This window comes from Pelodiscus sinensis, chromosome 29 (genome assembly GCF_052426305.1).
Source record: "Pelodiscus sinensis isolate ZL-2025 chromosome 29, ASM5242630v1, whole genome shotgun sequence".
Lineage (NCBI taxonomy): Eukaryota > Metazoa > Chordata > Testudines > Trionychidae > Pelodiscus > Pelodiscus sinensis.
This window is the reverse complement of record NC_143080.1, coordinates 15,648,330-15,663,842: the sequence shown is the minus strand read 5'-3', so window position 1 is coordinate 15,663,842 and position 15,513 is coordinate 15,648,330. Positions and strand designations below refer to the sequence as shown.

The 15,513-nt window shown below is 56.7% G+C and overlaps 2 protein-coding genes across 3 annotated transcripts; both read left to right on the top strand.

Moving 5' to 3' along the window:
* The first annotated feature begins 578 nt into the window (after window positions 1-578).
* GH1 (growth hormone 1) lies at window positions 579-4,029 on the top strand. Its single transcript, XM_075911405.2, has 4 exons — window positions 579-806; window positions 1,225-1,341; window positions 2,013-2,174; window positions 3,645-4,029. Exons 1-4 carry the CDS (start codon window positions 723-725, stop codon window positions 3,843-3,845), a joined length of 564 nt encoding a protein of 187 aa, XP_075767520.1. The 5' UTR covers window positions 579-722; the 3' UTR covers window positions 3,846-4,029.
* An 872-nt stretch (window positions 4,030-4,901) lies between these two features.
* RDM1 (RAD52 motif containing 1) lies at window positions 4,902-15,448 on the top strand. Of its 2 annotated transcripts, XM_075911245.2 has the most exons (7): window positions 4,902-5,033; window positions 5,391-5,570; window positions 6,350-6,472; window positions 6,835-6,997; window positions 7,372-7,470; window positions 10,171-10,259; window positions 15,167-15,448. In XM_075911245.2, the coding sequence occupies exons 1-7, from the start codon at window positions 4,938-4,940 to the stop codon at window positions 15,272-15,274; spliced, it is 858 nt and encodes a 285-aa protein (XP_075767360.2). In that variant the 5' UTR covers window positions 4,902-4,937; the 3' UTR covers window positions 15,275-15,448. The 2 variants fall into 2 exon arrangements, with proteins under 2 accessions (XP_075767360.2, XP_075767361.2); XM_075911246.2 differs by lacking the exon at window positions 6,350-6,472.
* Window positions 15,449-15,513: the final 65 nt, after the last annotated feature.

Sequence of the window (15,513 nt, the reverse complement as noted above, 5' to 3'; positions counted from 1 at the left end):
GATTTTTAAATGCCTGGTAGTTTGGACTCCGTGCCCGCAGCTACACGCGACATGGGCTAGGTAGTTCGAACTAAAGCCCCTAATTCGGACTACCGTTACTCCTCATGGAGTCCGAATTAGGGGCTTTAGTTCAAACTGGCACTTTTCAGCTTGGAAAAGAGGAGACTAAGGGGGATATGATAGAGGACTATAAAATCATGAGTAGGGTGAAGAAAGTGAATAAGGAAAAGTGATTTACTTATTACTATAATATAGGAACTAAGAGTCACCAAATGAAATTAATAAGCAGCAGGTTTAAAACAAAGCAAAGAAAGTTTATCTTCACTCAGAGCACAGTCAACCTGCGGAACTCCTTGCCTGAGGAGGCTGTGAAGGCTAGGACTATAACCAGCTTTAAAAGAGAGCTAGATAAATTCATGGAGATGAGGTCCATTAATGGCTATTAGCCAGTACGGGTAAGGAATGGCGTCCCCAGCCTCTGTTTGTCAGAGGGTGGAGATGGAAGGCAGGAGAGAGATCGCTTGATCAGTACCTGTTTGGTTCACTCCCTCTGTGGGCAGACAGGACGCTGGGCCGGGTGGACCTTTGATCTGACCCAGTCTGGCCGCTCTTATGTTCTTAACGCCCCCCTTTCTTTTGCAGGGCCACGTTTTTCCCCTCTGCTCTTGGCTGCCATCATCCTGGGGCTTCAGCTGGCCCGGAGGGGAGCAGCCTTCCCCACCATGCCCCTCTCCAGCCTGTTTGCCAACGCCGTGCTGAGGGCCCAGCACCTCCACCTGCTGGCTGCTGACACCTACAAGGAGTTTGTGAGTAGGCGGCCGGGCGGTGCCACTGGGCTCCAAACTCACTCCTGTGCCAGTCCCCACAGCCCCCCAGTCCCTCATGTCCCCTTCCCGCTAGTCTCCTCATTCCCCGGCCCTCCCCCTCATTCGCCCCTCCCGTCCCCTCGGGGAGCTGGCGTGACCGTTCGCTCCACCGCCCAGGGCGGCCCAGCCCTTCCCACCCGGCCCCACTGCCCCCGGGAGACGAGGCCTTGCCGTGGCCCCGGAGTCCGCGGTTCACACAAGGGCGCGCTGCTGGCCTGGCTCCTCGGGGACGCTCAAGGGACGTCGCACGCTGATCAGCGCCCGGCCGGCTCCTCAGGGACCTGCCTGCCATCCCCCCAGCCCCTGCTCCTTTTCCCTCCTCGGGCGCAGGGCTCAGTGTCTTGGGACATTCCCACAGGAGCGCGCCTACATCCCAGAGGAGCAGAGGCATTCCAACAAGATTTCTCAGTCGGCATTTTGTTACTCGGAAACCATCCCAGCTCCCACGGGCAAAGACGACGCCCAGCAGAAATCGGTACGTTCCCGGCACCCGGCAAAGCCTCTCGAGAGGCGCTCCGAGCTGCAGGGGACGAGGGCGCCAGCCCGGTTGGCGCCTGCCGGGACCCTGCCGTGGGCGAAGTTGAACAGGGCTGGGGCTGCCCAGGCTGGAAAAGGAGACTCTGAGGACCCAGTTTCCTCCAGGCAATGTCCCCCCAGCATGGGGCTCGCGGAGGCTGCTGGCTCCCCTCGCGCCGGGGGCGTTTTTCTGAGCCGGTGTCCTGGCCAGATTCTAGGCTGGGGACCAATCGGTCTCTTGAGAGGCCCTGGAGGAAGCGGGGGGGGGATTCTCCACATGGAGCCTGAGGCCACGTTCCACGCCTGCGGGGCGGGGGGGTCCGGCCTGGGCAAGGAGCGGAGAGTGCCCGGGGCGCGCGGCGCTCTGTAAGCGACAGACACTGCTCCCTGCATCACCCCCTCGCCCCAGGGGGGCCCGGCTGCCTCTGCGGTGGGAGAGCGAGCGTAGCGAACCGCAGGGCCGGAGGGCTCGGGCGCCTGCTGTCGCACAGAGGAGAGTCGCTGGCGCTGTCCGGACGGCTCCTGTCTCGGTCTGAGCGAGCCGGTCTCGCACGTCCTGCCAGTCCCGCTGGGGGAGGTGCAGCGCCCCCTTGCCAGCCTCGCCAGGACCCCGATTTCCTTTCCTTTCAGGACATGGAGCTGCTTCGCTTTTCGCTGATTCTCATCCAGTCCTGGCTGAGCCCCGTCCAGTTCCTAAGCCGGGTGTTCACCAACAGCCTGGTGTTCGGCACCTCCGACAGGGTCTACGACAAGCTGCGGGACTTGGAAGAAGGGATCCAGGCTCTGATGAGGGTGAGCGGCAGCACGGGCCACGGGCCAGGAGCTTTCTTGCGGGCTGGCTCAAGGCTGCGGCGTGAGCTCCCTCAGGGACCCGGGGCCATCCCAACTCCCCCTCCCCCGCCCCTCCCACCCCAGAGCAGCCTCCTTCCTGAGCAGAAACGTGCGGCAGCACCTCGGTGGGTCCCTGGGAACTAACACTGGAGGCTGTGCTTGACTGACAGGAGGACCAGGGTTGGGAAACGACTGACAAGGCTCCATGATGTAACTACTGAACCACGGGGGGGGGGGGGGGGTCACGGTGTAGAGATACAAACATTTAAAAACCAAAACAAAACGCTTCCCTGCACACACGACACCCGAGAAGAGCTGGGTTCTTTCCAAACTATCATCGAACAATATTGGAATAGGCTCCATCTGCCATGGAAGAGGCTCGGGAAGGGAGCTTGCTGTAGCCCCAGGCAAGATGCTTTAAGTCAGAGCCGCTGTAAACACGCTCGACCACATTTTACAAAAAGAAACAGAAGTGCAGAAAATCGTCAGTTGCAGCTTAAAAAACAAAACAAAAAAGCAGCAGCTGATTTACGAGTCTCCAGGGAATCTCGTTGCCAGCCCAGATGCCTTAGGCTGGTGTAAAATTCCCCCTGGGGGCACCCGGTTCTCCGTGCCCTTCCACCTGTGCGGCACTCCGCCCTGGCTGCCGGCGACCCCGGGACATAAGCGTGTGCGCCCCTGCCCTGAGACACACGTCTTCCATCCCCCGGGGTGGCGTTTACAGGAGCAGACGTCCCACCCAGTCCCTGGGGAATCAGCCCAGCTGGTGGGTGGTGGTCCTCCTCAGAAAAGTGGCTTTCTGAAAGGCGGACGTGGTTATGGTCTCTCAGGGACGCTGTGCCACGCGTGTCACTTTGTACGGGGGGAGGCTTCACGGCCTGCACCGCAGGCTGCCTGGGCTCTGAGCGCCAGACCTGCAAGAACATGTCAGGGCCTAAAGATGCAGGCAGTGGTCAAGTGGGATTTTCAGAAGTGTCTTGGGAGCCTATGGGAGTTAGGTACCTACATCCATCTGCATCCCCAGGACCACCAAGTCCTGTGGCCCTGGTCTGCTTGGGGAAATGTCTGTGTTGGCACATCAGCTCTGAGCAGCAATGCGGGACTCGCCTCCTTTACGCGAGACAGGAAACTCTTGGCTGGTGTAACGTGGGGGGCAAGTTGAGCCCCATTGATTTGAAACGTATGCAGGGCTGACAAGAGCCTTCCCTGGGGGCTGGAGGGAGCAGGCTCTTGGCCCTCAAAAGGGGCAGGGCCTTGGGGCCAAGGGGCGGGGCTGGAGCTAGCCATCCGCGTGCAAACATGCTGAGCCAGCTCTGGTCCAGGGCCTGAATGCAGCTTTCCATGCCTGTGCAAGCCCCTTCTTTGGGAGCGCACAGGCAGGGAGGCACCCAAGAGCGTGTCCCTCCCATCTAAGCCGCCATGTCCCTGCAGGAGCTGGAAGACGGGAGCCTTCGGGGCTTCCAAGTCCTCAGACCCACGTACGAGAAGTTTGACGTCAATCTGCGGAGCGAAGATGCCTTGTTAAAAAACTACGGCCTGCTGTCCTGCTTCAAGAAAGACCTGCACAAGGTGGAGACCTACCTGAAACTGATGAAATGCCGGCGCTTTGGAGAGAGCAACTGCACCATCTGAGGGCAGAAAGGCCGTCCCGTTCTCCCGGTGCACGGACACCTGGCGAGGTAGCGTCTCCTGCCTGGGTGCCCCCTTGAGAGACCTCAGAGGCTGACGTGCCTGTCAGCGCCCATACCCTCCCACCCAGCTGTGGCGTCCTGGAGGGGCTGCGTGCCGCGTCCTTTTCCCTCCAGAGAATAAAGAAGCTACCAGCCCAGGGCTGTGCCGCAGCGTCTCATTGCAACGCAAGGGGCGACCGTGGGAACGTTTCCATTGGATGGAGGGGCCTGGCAGCTGAGCCGTGAGCTCACCAGGATGGGGCTGTGGCCGAGGGCAGTGGGGGCCATGGGCCAGGGCGAGGGAGCACAGGCGAGGCCAGGTGCCCGCCATTAGCCTACAGTAGTTACTGAGGCAGGCCACGGAGGGCATGTCTACACTACAATGCTCTTCCAAAATACCTTACATACACAGCAGGCAGTTCCTTGGAAATAGTGTGGAAATACTGTCACGCTGGAGGACTTCTTACTCCGACTCCTGGGACCCTCTTTGTAGAGGAGGAAGGGAAGTGGGAGGAGGAGCGCTCTATTTTGATATAAGATATGCAATTGACTCATAGCTTATTTTGAGTTAAGCCCTGCTGTGTAGACACACCCAGGGAGCCCCCCTCACATCCACCCCTTTTCTTCATGCATAGCTCTCACTCTCAGGGCCCTGCTCACCGTGGCCACAGGAATCCTTGTGCAGCCCAGCGTGAAACACCATGGCCCTGAGGGGGGTGCCGTGCCCTGGGATTCACCAGCCCCATGCGTCCTGGTGCACACAAGTGTGATAGCATGGCCCTTGGGGGGTGCATTGTGCCCTGGGTGTACTGGCCCCATCTGTCCTTGTGCATCCCTCAAAAGGGCACGTCCTATCCTGGGGTGCACCAGCCCCGTGTGTCCTTGTGCACCAGGCCCGGAGAGGGGTGCAAGGAATGGGGGGGCCATGGCAGGAAGGGGAGGGGGCGGGGCTGGTCCAGGTGAGGGAGGGGCCTAGGGGTGGGGGGAGATGGGGCCGGCCTGATGTAATCAGGGGGCGGGGCCAGCTGCCAGTCAGGGGCGGGGCTGCGGCCGCATGGCGCGCGCCGGCCCGGAGCTGCTGGGCTTCCACGTGCCCGCGGGCGGCGCGGCCCTGCTGGTCTGGGGGCTGCAGGCGGGGCCGGGCGCGGAGGTGAGACGGGGCGGGATGATCCGCGGGACGCGCCGCTGCAGTTTGGAGCGAGCCCCGGGCCCGGCCGCCACCCCCCGGGGGCCCCTGCGCTGCAGCAGCGAGTGCGAAACAGCTGCCGGGGCAGGTCCCCCCTCGGCTGCCGCGTCTCGTGCAGGCTGCCCGGGTGCCGGTTCTCGCCCCGCCTGCCACGTCCCGCATTTCTCTGGCGTCAGCGCCTCGCCCGCCCCCTCCAGTTAATTCACGCCCGAGGCGCTTGGTGCCGTGAGGGGGGTGCTGGTGGGAGAAGTGCTGCCCGAGTGGCAATGAGGGTCCCGTGCTGAGCCTCAGTGTCCTGAGCGCCGCCCTTTGCTCTTGCAGCATTCCCTGTTTTCAGCGCTCTCCGCCTTTGGGCTGCTCTATTCCCTTCGGGTGCACAGAAGCGCTGCCGTCGCGGGGCCTGGGTATTATGCCTTGGTCAAGTTCTACTCGGCTAGAGACGCCAGCCGGGCCCAGCGAGCGTGCAACGGGCAGGGATTATTTCAGAGCTCTCCCCTCAAGGTAAGAGTGAAAGCAGGGCCAGCTCCCCTGGCTGCCTGGGAACGGAGCCACCCGCAGCCCCCGGGATTGCCATGTGATGGACCCTTCAAGGAGAGGTCCAGTCGCAATTGGCGACCTAGCAATCCCTTTGGCTTTGAGGCCTCTGACCCGGCGGCGCGCACGTGGAGCTAGCTGCTGCGTGTTGTGTGTCGTTAGTAAGCAAGGCCACCCGGTCCCTTCGGACGTGCACCCAGCAGACTGCTACTGAATTCCTTCGCGGGGCTGGTGAGAGGTGTGTCTGGAAGGCTGGGGCAGGCCGTAGGCTGGGGCCTTGGGAGGTCTGCGTCAGGGCCCAGGGTGGCGCTGGCCCCGGGGTACAGAAGTGGCTGTAGTGTCTTGTCCGTTTGAGGGGAGGGCTCGTGATCCTGGAAGGCCTGAATCCGGAAGGCATGTGGTGGGGCTTGCTCCCCTGCCCAGATCCGCAGTAAACGATTCCCTTGACTTCTGTTCTCTCTCAAGGGGCGTCTGTTACGCTAACGCCACTACTGCTCCTCTCGGAACCAGTGCTCCCATGGGGGGCTGCAGGCCTTGGCCCGCAGTAGCAAGGCACCACTTGCCATGTCCCAGAACCGCTGCTGCCTCTGAGGAGGACAGGGACTGGGGAACCCGGGGCTCTCAAGGCTGTGGGACCCTGGAGCGCTCTGCGTCCGGTCGTACGGCGCAGGAAGAGCGCCTCCCGGGAGTACGCACAGCTCCCTGCCTGCAAAGCAGCCTCGTGTCGCCCTTGCTCTTCCGGGCAGGTTTGCATTTGCACCAGGCAGAAGGTCTTTCAGCAGCAAGGCCATGCTCTGAGGGGTTACAAGTGCAAGGAATTGGCCAATTACTACCTGGGCTTCAATGGCTGGTCGCACCGGATCATCACGGTAGGAATCCCCTTTGTCCTGTGTTCCTGCCCTCCCCAGATCTCCCCTAATGGGCGCAGTCTCAGGCAGATAAAACTAGCCCTGGGAGAGCCCAGGCCCCCTCCGCCTCCCCCTCCCTGCTGTCACCAGCTCCAGCCCGAGTGCCGTCCTGTGGGTGCTAAAACACCGGCCCTGCGCCCCCTCCCCAGGGGAGCCAGTCCTGAGCCCACAGGCAAAGCTCCTTTCCCATAGTGGGGGGAGGGGGGGGGAGATTTGCTCAGCCTGCTAGTCAGCGCCCGTGTTGGTGTCCCTGGCCTTGGCAAATGCGCAGGGAGAGCGGCGGCCGAGCCCACGGTGATGGCTTGACAATCCGACTCCTCCAGCTGCAGAACATCTCTGGGCTGGACCTGGAGAGCGAAGAGCTGGGCGGGTTGCCCCAGCGGCAGAGCCTGAAGTACCTGTGCGTCGTGGAAGTGATGCTGCGCCATCATGGGCTCTGCCCCAGGGGGCTGGGCGTGGCTGAGGCCCATGTGGAAAATGGCCAAGGTAGGTGCCCATTGCTCACTGATGTCAGTGTGTGTTACTCCCTCTGGGCAGAGCCTCAAAGCGCTGGGCTAGTGCGCTGCTGTTGGACTCTGCTTCGATCGAGAGTCTGCAGTGAGGCTGCGTGCTCCCTTGCACGGCCAGGTATGCCTGCCGGAGGCCTGGGACTGGAGTTATGGGCCTTCTGCCGCTCCATTCCCTCTCCTCTCTGTATCTTCCCCAGTAAATAATCTTCCCGCCAGAGTAATGCGGGTTCCGGGGGAGCGTTTGATTATCAGAAGGAATTTAGCTCTGCAAGGCGCTCTTGGTGCTATGCACAACCGTCCTGTTTGCAAATGTCATCTTTGGAATAACACGCGGCCATTTTTTGTGTTTAGATCCCCTTGAGCTTGTCACAAAAACAGGAAATGTTCAGAAACTGGCAGTCGAGAAAGCTCTGGCGAGTGCATTTCAGAAGATCCTTCTCATAGTTTTAGGTAAGGCGGCTTCATGCGTTGATTGTAACTATCTGGGGGCTATGTCTAAGAACAGGTGTGTTGTAGCTTTCATGATAGTGAATAGGAACTGCTATAAAAAAGGTTTCTCAAAAGTGTTGCTTCGGGTCAAAAGCTTCCTCGTTCGGTCTCAGCTCAAAGTTTAAATTTGTGCGTGTGCAAAGTTTACACCAGACAAGTCAGCCATTTGTCAGCTGAGTGGAAGGAAAAATATACTTGGTGTTTTGTAAAGGAACAAATGGGTATTTTTGATATCGAGAGAACTGAAACAGCCGAATGACTGAAAGCATGGAAACTTTCAAGTGCAAACCCTGCATTAATACAATGTTACGGTTGTAAATTTGAACACAAATCCAGGATTTGAAGGAGTTAAGGCTCCAGTCGGAACATTAACCAAGCCACACGGATACACGTTACTTCTGATGACAGGCTGGCCTTTGCTGTCCCTTGGCTGCAGTGAGACGCCCTATCTCTCCATGGCTACGCTGGCACCCTTTTCCGGAAATGCTTAAAACGGAACAGTTTTTCCATTATAAGTATTTCTGGAAAAGCGTGTCTACATTGGCAGGGTGCTTTTCCGGAAAAGCACTTTTTCTGGAAAAGCGTCCGTGCCAATTTAGGTGCGCTTTTCCGCAAAAAAGCCCCGTTCGTCATTTTCGTGATCGGGGCTTTTTTGCGGAAAAGACTACTGTGCTGTCTACACTGGCCCTTTTCCAGAACAGTTTTTCCGGAAAAGGACTTTTGCCCGAACGGGAGCAGCATAGTTTTTCCGGAAAAATGACAATTTTACATTAGATCATCATTGCTTTTCCGGAAAAGCAAGCGGCCAGTGTAGACAGCTCACAGCTTATTCCGGAAAAGCGGCTGCTTTTTCCAGAATAAGTGGCCCAGTGTAGACACAGCCCATGTGTTTTCATTATCGTCTGTCTCTAGGGTCTATCTGGCTACCACCCGAGTCTCCTCTTGGCGCTAGGGCAGTGAATCGGGGCTGTTGTCAGTACCCGACTGGCTGCGGGTGGAGCTGCGCTGTGCTGACGTGCTGCAGTTTCTGCAGGTGCAAGCTGGGGTCTCTGTGCGGGCGCTGGAGGTCGCCCTCAGCATCGCCAAAGGGGAGCGTTTTCAGACCGACTTGGGCTGCCAAGCCCTTGGCCCGGCTTTAGAATTATACGCTAAGTGCCTTGCCCCAAGTTGCAGGCCCGGCGTGGCAGAGCCTGGAATCCAGCCCAGGCCCCCGAGTCCCCTCGCCCTGGCCAATGCGTACGAATAACTGTGCTGGCTACGGGGCCCAGAGGGACACGCCGGGGCCCGTGCGCTGAGACCGAGCGCCTTTCCTGGGCTGCCTGTGCGCTCCTTCCCCCATGTGTGGCCAGGGCCGGGGAGGGCCCTCTCCAAGCGAGGCGCTCCCGAGGGGCGTGCCTGGGGGTTTCAGTCTTTGTCCATGAGCGTAGAGCTTAGCCCTGCTGCTCTCCCCTGCATGGGGGCGTGGAAGGGAAGGTTTGTGGAAGGGCATTTGGGCCTGACTTGCGATTAGCCATTGGATTGTGCACACGCCCGCCTCTGGTCTAGGTGCCTGGCTGGTGGTGCCCATCAGTACTGTGTCCACATGAATAATCTGAAACATGCACTGAATCCCGGGGGAGGGGGAGTTGCACTTCTAGACACAGTCGGTCTGCAGTCTTTCGGGTGTTCTGGGCGGAGGAGTACGTCCCTCTGAGGCCCGTGCTCAGGCCCTGATACGGCAAAACCTTAAGCATGGGCATAAGTCCCAGGAAACGGATGGGATTGAAGTGAGTCCCTAGGCGCACTTGGCTTCACACCGCTGGCTTAGACGTTCCAAATGGCGCTTAGGCCGTGTCTGCATCGCAGCGCCGTGCCGGCAAGTCACCGTGTGCAGACACAGCGGGTGCCGATAGTTCTGCTGCCCTGGGCCACGGTCGCTCAGCTGCCACATTCACTTGTCTGCACTGAGGGCTTAGTTGTGGTTCATTGTCGTTGTGCTGTGTAACTTTGTGATACAGAGCAGGTCTGAAGTGGGTTTCTGGAATGAAATGTCTTATGGGCTTCCTGCTCTCCGGCCTGGCACTTCTCCGGAGGCCGGTAAATAGCAAGCCCTTGTTTGACTGGTCCCTGCGTTTCCCGTCTCTGCTTGGCCTCACAAGTGCCTTCTGCTTGCTGCGGAAAGCAGACGCTCCGGGGCAGAGCAGGGCCCAGAGTGTACGAAGATAAAATGATCCTGCTCCATCTCTGAGCTTTCTCACTGCCTGTACAAAGCAGGATGATACGGCTCAGTCTGAGGATGTTGAGGCGGGTGCTTGGCTGATCGTGTAGTTGGTACAATTTGAACATTTTCAGCTGTAGAGCTGCAGTGGGGGTAGCTCCCTGAGTCGGTGTCAGCTGGGCCTGAGCAGTCCGGCTCGCGCCGGCTCTGGAACCACTGCAGCCCTGCCTCCCCCTTCCTCCTCCCCGTGCACACCACAGACGGTGCTGGGGGACTGGCTCCCACTCCTGCTTTCTCCCACCCTGGGGCAGCAAAGGGAGGGGGAAGCGAGTATTCAACTGCTCAGCGAGTTGTTTCCATCCCTAGCTCAGTCCGGTCTTCACAGCGTGTGGGATCATTCTGAGGTCAGTTCTAGAGTGGGGGGAACACGCCTGCCTCATTCTCGTGTTGCATCCGTGTTTCAGAGAACGGGAAGGTGGCTGTGGAGTACAACGCTGCCCAGGAAGAACCCATCGACTCCTTCACGGATGAGGAACTGAGAGGACTTGTTCAGGTAATCGGAGGCTGCTTTGTCTTGCGCGACAGGCGCTTGTTGCTGCACTCCGAAGGGAGCAGAATGGGCGGAGCAGCCTGCCGCCACGGGCAGCAGCAGGAGGGTGGAAACGCCAACTTGCCCTGGCATCTCTCCTGAGCCCTGCACGTGGAAACTGATTTCCAGTCATCGTCTGTCTTGCCCATGAGCGGTGGCCGTTCCCGGTCCCTGTCTAGTGCACCTAGGCGATCCTGGGGTGCACTTCTTCTGGCCACGTCCTACAGTGCGGCTGCTTATAATCAAGTCCTGGAATTATCCAGGACGTGGAGATTTTAAAACTTTATGTTCTTGGTATCTTTGTAAAAATCCATCATTTTGCAAATAGCAAGGGAGACACTAGGGAGGCTGAGGAGACCCTGTTCTCAGCCACATTGCATAACTCCTGACAGAGCCCAGGCCCAGGCCTCCTGCACTGGGTGCGAGCAACCCTCTAAGGTCGACACAAATGAGTCTTTAGAGCCATTCTAAAATCAATCTCTCTCCTTTGGGTGGAACTTTATCTCCTCCCTCCAAGGCTAAAAGCAAAGAGTGAACAAAGGGGTCTCAGCAAACTGGTGCAACAGATGAAAATGGGTGTGAAGTGCAGAGTCACGCACCCTGGAGAAAATAATCCCAAGTGCACATACCAGATGGTGGGCCCTTGAGCTAAATGGACTGAAGACAGACACTGGAGTCCTTGGGGATGGTTCTCTGAAAACGTCCCCCAGGGTGCAGCGGCAGGCAGAAAGGTGAACAGATGTTGGGAATCCTGAAGATAGCAATAGAGAACAAGGTATCACCATGCAACTATAGGCTGAACCTCTCTGGCCCGGCATGATTGGAGTCCGCCGGATGTCCCCTTCGCATGGGTGTGGCCAAGTGCCCCACGGTTCCATGCAGTTTGTGCTCTGTTCTGTGCTGCTGTTTAGCTCTAACTGACCCCTAAAAGCCCAGCGAGCCGTGCTGCTAGCTAAGGTTGACCTCCCGTGGTCTGGTTAATTCTGTGGTTCGGAACCGCTCAGGTCCTGAGGGTGCTGGACTAGAGAGGGTAACCTGGATCCCACCTCTAACAAAGAGATGGGGAAAGGTGCAGAAAAGGACTACGGAAATGACGAAGGGTATGGGGCAGCTTCACCGGCTGGACCAGTTGAGTTTAGAAGAGACGTGATGAAGGGGCGGGTAGGATGGGGATGTGGCCTTTCACGCCGCTATGGAGGAAGTGAATAGGGAAGTGCTATTTACCATTCACCTAATGCAAGAACTAGAGGTCACCTTATGAAAACGAGCAGCTGCTTGGCTTAAACCAAACAGAACTTCACACAACGCAGTCAGCCCGGGGGACTTGTTGCCGGGGAACTTGTGAAGGCCAGTAATGTAACTGGGTTCAAGTGCGGGTCCCTTAGTGGCTTTTGGTCAGGAATGGCAGAGATGTAGCCCTACGTGCTGCATGTTCCAAAGCCACAAAAGCCGGGACTGGACCGGTGTGCCGGAGCCCTTGGTAATTGCCAGGCTCTGTTGTTCCCCCTGAAGCATCTGGCACAAGCAGGACGTGGGAGGAAGAAAACTCTCCCTGTGCCGGCCCTTGCTCCTCGGGAAATGAGGGTTACAGAAGTCGGAGTGAGAGGCCCGTTCCTTTGGAATGATTTTGAAGTGAAGGGTTGGCTGCGTGGACACAGACTCTGCTACTTCCACGAGAAGGAACAAGAAGACTGTTTATATATCAGAAGCAAGAGGAAGACCCAGGACAGGGCAGGCCCATTGCTCAGTGAGGAGCGAGAGACGAGAACAGGAAATCTGGAAACGAGAGAGGTGCTTAATGACTTCGTTTCAGTCTTCCCCAGGGAGTCTGATGATAAAAGAATGCCTGACACAGTGAATGCTAGTGGGCATGGGGCAGAGTTAGAAGATAAAATTAAAAAAATAAAATAAAAATCACTTAGAAAAGTTAGATGTCTACAAGTCAGCAGGGCCTGATGAAATGCGTCCTAGAATACTCAAGGAGCTGATAGCGAAGGTATCTGAGCCATTAGCTGTCATCTTTTGAAAAATCATGTAAAACGGGAGAGATTCCAGAAGACTGGAAAAGGGAAATAAGAACAACCCAGGAAACTACAGACTAGTCAGTTAAATTTCTGTGCCAGGAAAGATAATGGAGCAAGTAATTATGGAATCCATCTGCAAGCACCTGGAAGATAATAGGGTGATAGGTAACAGTCAGCATGGATTTGTAAAGAACAAATTATGTCAAACCAATTTGATATCCTATCAAAGCTAATGAGCCTTGTGGATAAGGGAGAAGCGGTGGACGTGGTATACCTAGACTTAGTAAGGCATTTGATATGGTCTCACATGATCTTCTTATCAATAAACTAGGCAAATACAACTTAGATGGGGCTACTATAAGGTGGGTGCATAACTGGCTGGAAAACTGTTCTCAGAGCATAGTTATTAATGGTTCACAATCCTGCTGGAAGGGCATAACAAGTGGGGTTCTGCAGGGGTCTGTTTTGGGACCGGCTCTGTTCAGTATCTTCATCAATGATTTAGATGATGGTATAGAGAATATGCTTAAGTTTGCAGATGATCCCAAGCTGGGAGGGGTTGCAAGTGCTTTGGAGGATACGGTCATAATTCAAAATAATCTGGACAAACTGGAGAAACAGTCTTAGATGTAAATAGAATGAAGTTTAATAACGATAAATGGAAAGTGCTCCACTTAGGAAGGAACAATCAGTTTCACACACACAGCCTGGGAAGCGACTGTCTAGGAAGGACGACTGCAGAAAGGGATCTAGGGGTTATACTGGACCACAAGCTAAATATGAGTCAACAGTGTGACGTTGTTGCAAAAAAAGCCAACATGATTCTAGGATGCATTAACAGGTGTGTTGTGAGCAAGATACGAGAAGTCGTTCTTCCGCTCTACTCTGCGCTGGTTAGGCCTCAGTTGGAGGATTGTGTCCAGTTCTGGGCACCGCATTTCAAGAAAGATGTGGAGAAATTGGAGAAGGTCCAGAGAAGAACAACAAGAATGCTGACAGACCTATGAGGGAAGACTGAAAGAATTGGGCTTGTTTAGTTTGGAAAGGAGAGGACTGAGAGGGGACATGATAGCAGTTTTCAGGTATCTAAAGGGTGTTATAGACAGGAGGAGGGGAAATGTTTCTCCTTGGCCTCTGAGGACAGGACAAGAAGCAATGAGCTTAAATTACAGCAAGGGAGGTTTAGGTTGGACATTAGGAAAAACTTCCTGCCTGTCAGGGGGGTTAAACACTGGGATAAGTTGCCTGGGGGAGTTGTGGCATCTCCATCTCTGGAGATATTTAAGAGCAGATTAGAGAGACCTCTGTCAGGGTTGATCAGATGCTGCTGGATCCTGCCATGTGGTCAGGGGACTGGACCTGATGGCCTCTCGAGGTCCCTTCCAGTTCCCGTGTTCTAGGATCCCATGACCTAAGCGTGCAGTGTAGACACAGCCTCTGAAAGCGGGGGGGCGGGGGAGGGCATGCAGGGAATGATCCATTCAAAATGCCTCCCCTCCCTGGCGGCAGGTACCAATGCGACCTGTTTGAGGGGTCTCTGTGAACCTGATGCTCTCGAGGTGCGGGTGGGCAGAGCGGTGTTGTCGTGATGACACCGGCCGGGCAGGGCGTGTGCTAGTTCTGCATCTAAGCCAGTGGCGGGGGAAGTGCTGCGCAATTGGCGTAGGTTATTGTTAGTTAAGGAAAGGTTATGGCTCTCCTGCTGCCTTGTTCTCAGTCTAATTTGGGCTCTCAAACTCATGGGCCATCTACAACCTGAGCAGTTCTCCGATCCGGCCCAGCGGCGGCTGCCGGCGTGCGTGTCCCTGTGGCCCCGAGGCGTATGGCTGTCCCTGAGCCCAGCCCTGCTCTGCCCTCTCCCCCCATTGCACCCCTCCCCTTAAGCTCCCTGCCCAAAGGGACGTGTCCTGGGAGGTGGTGGCATAGCGGACTGCTGTGTGGGTCAGCCTCCCGGTGGCTCCCATTGCCATGGGGAGTGCTGGGGGCCACGGCTAAGCTGAGGCTGGGGGACCATCCCATCCACAGGATGGTTGGGGTGGCTGCTGTGGAACCCCCCCAAAGTACAGGGCGGCCACCTGAGCCGTTCTCTGGGACAACTCTGGACACGTGTCCCCCATGCCACAGCCACGTGCCAGCAGCGGGAAGCCGCTCTAGCCCGCTGTGTTGCCCATGCTGGTGGGAGCCCATGGGGGAAGGTTAAGTCGCCTGTGGATGGCAGGTGGGCCATGGGGATACATGGGATTGGGGGGGGGAGGACATGCATAGACTGCTTCTGCCCCTCCCCTCCTTCCCCCTCAAGCTCTGCCAGAGGGGTGCCCGCTGGCCTTCTGGGAGGGTTTGAGGACTGGCCCTAAGGTAAACTGAGCTTGAGCCCCCCCGCTCTAACTCTTCCTTGCCATTGCACCTGTCAAAGGGCTTGGCGTTGGGGGAATCGATTTAATCACGGTCAATGGGAAGCGTGTGGTAAAGCCAAGAACAAAACCTGGATCGGATTGTGTCCTATGTTTCAACCCGAAAATCTCCCTCCCTTGGTGGCGTGTGGGATTTGAACTAGCAACCTCTCCCTCTCGGGACGTGAACCACTGAGAGCAACGAGCCAGCTTGGAGGAGAGTCCGCAGGGGAGCTTCCCTTTGTGTAAGGGAACGAACAGAGCCGCTGCCTGCCCAGAGTGGGAGAGTTGACTTGTCGAGAACACGGGGAGGGAACCTGTCAGGATTCCAAGCAGGGCAGCCGTTTCCTGTGGTCGGACCAACGCACCGTGGTTCATTCTGCATTTCCAGGAGATGACACAGGAAGTTGAATATTTGGTGCTGAGTAGCAATTACACCCTTAAATTCTCATTCCAGGTCAATGACTTGTCCTTGGAGCAGCTGAACCTCAAGGAAGAAGAAGAATCCCTGTCGGATTTCAGTTTTGATGAAGAGCAGCTGCTGGAAGGGAGACAGTCCAATTAGTGCAGCTCACTTGTAGAGTATCTTGGGTCTTACAGTATCTTGGAGCGTTGCTCGGGAATGGAAGCAAAAGGCTTTAACATTGCACATGCTAAATGTTTCAGATGTTTTGTTTTCTGATCAGAGGGTACAAATAAATCGTTGCTGTCTATTGTTGCTCAAGACGGATGAACCTAACTAAGGATCCCCAGTTCATTCCTTTTCTCATGGACCATGAGAACATGGGCAGTGCCTGCATTGGC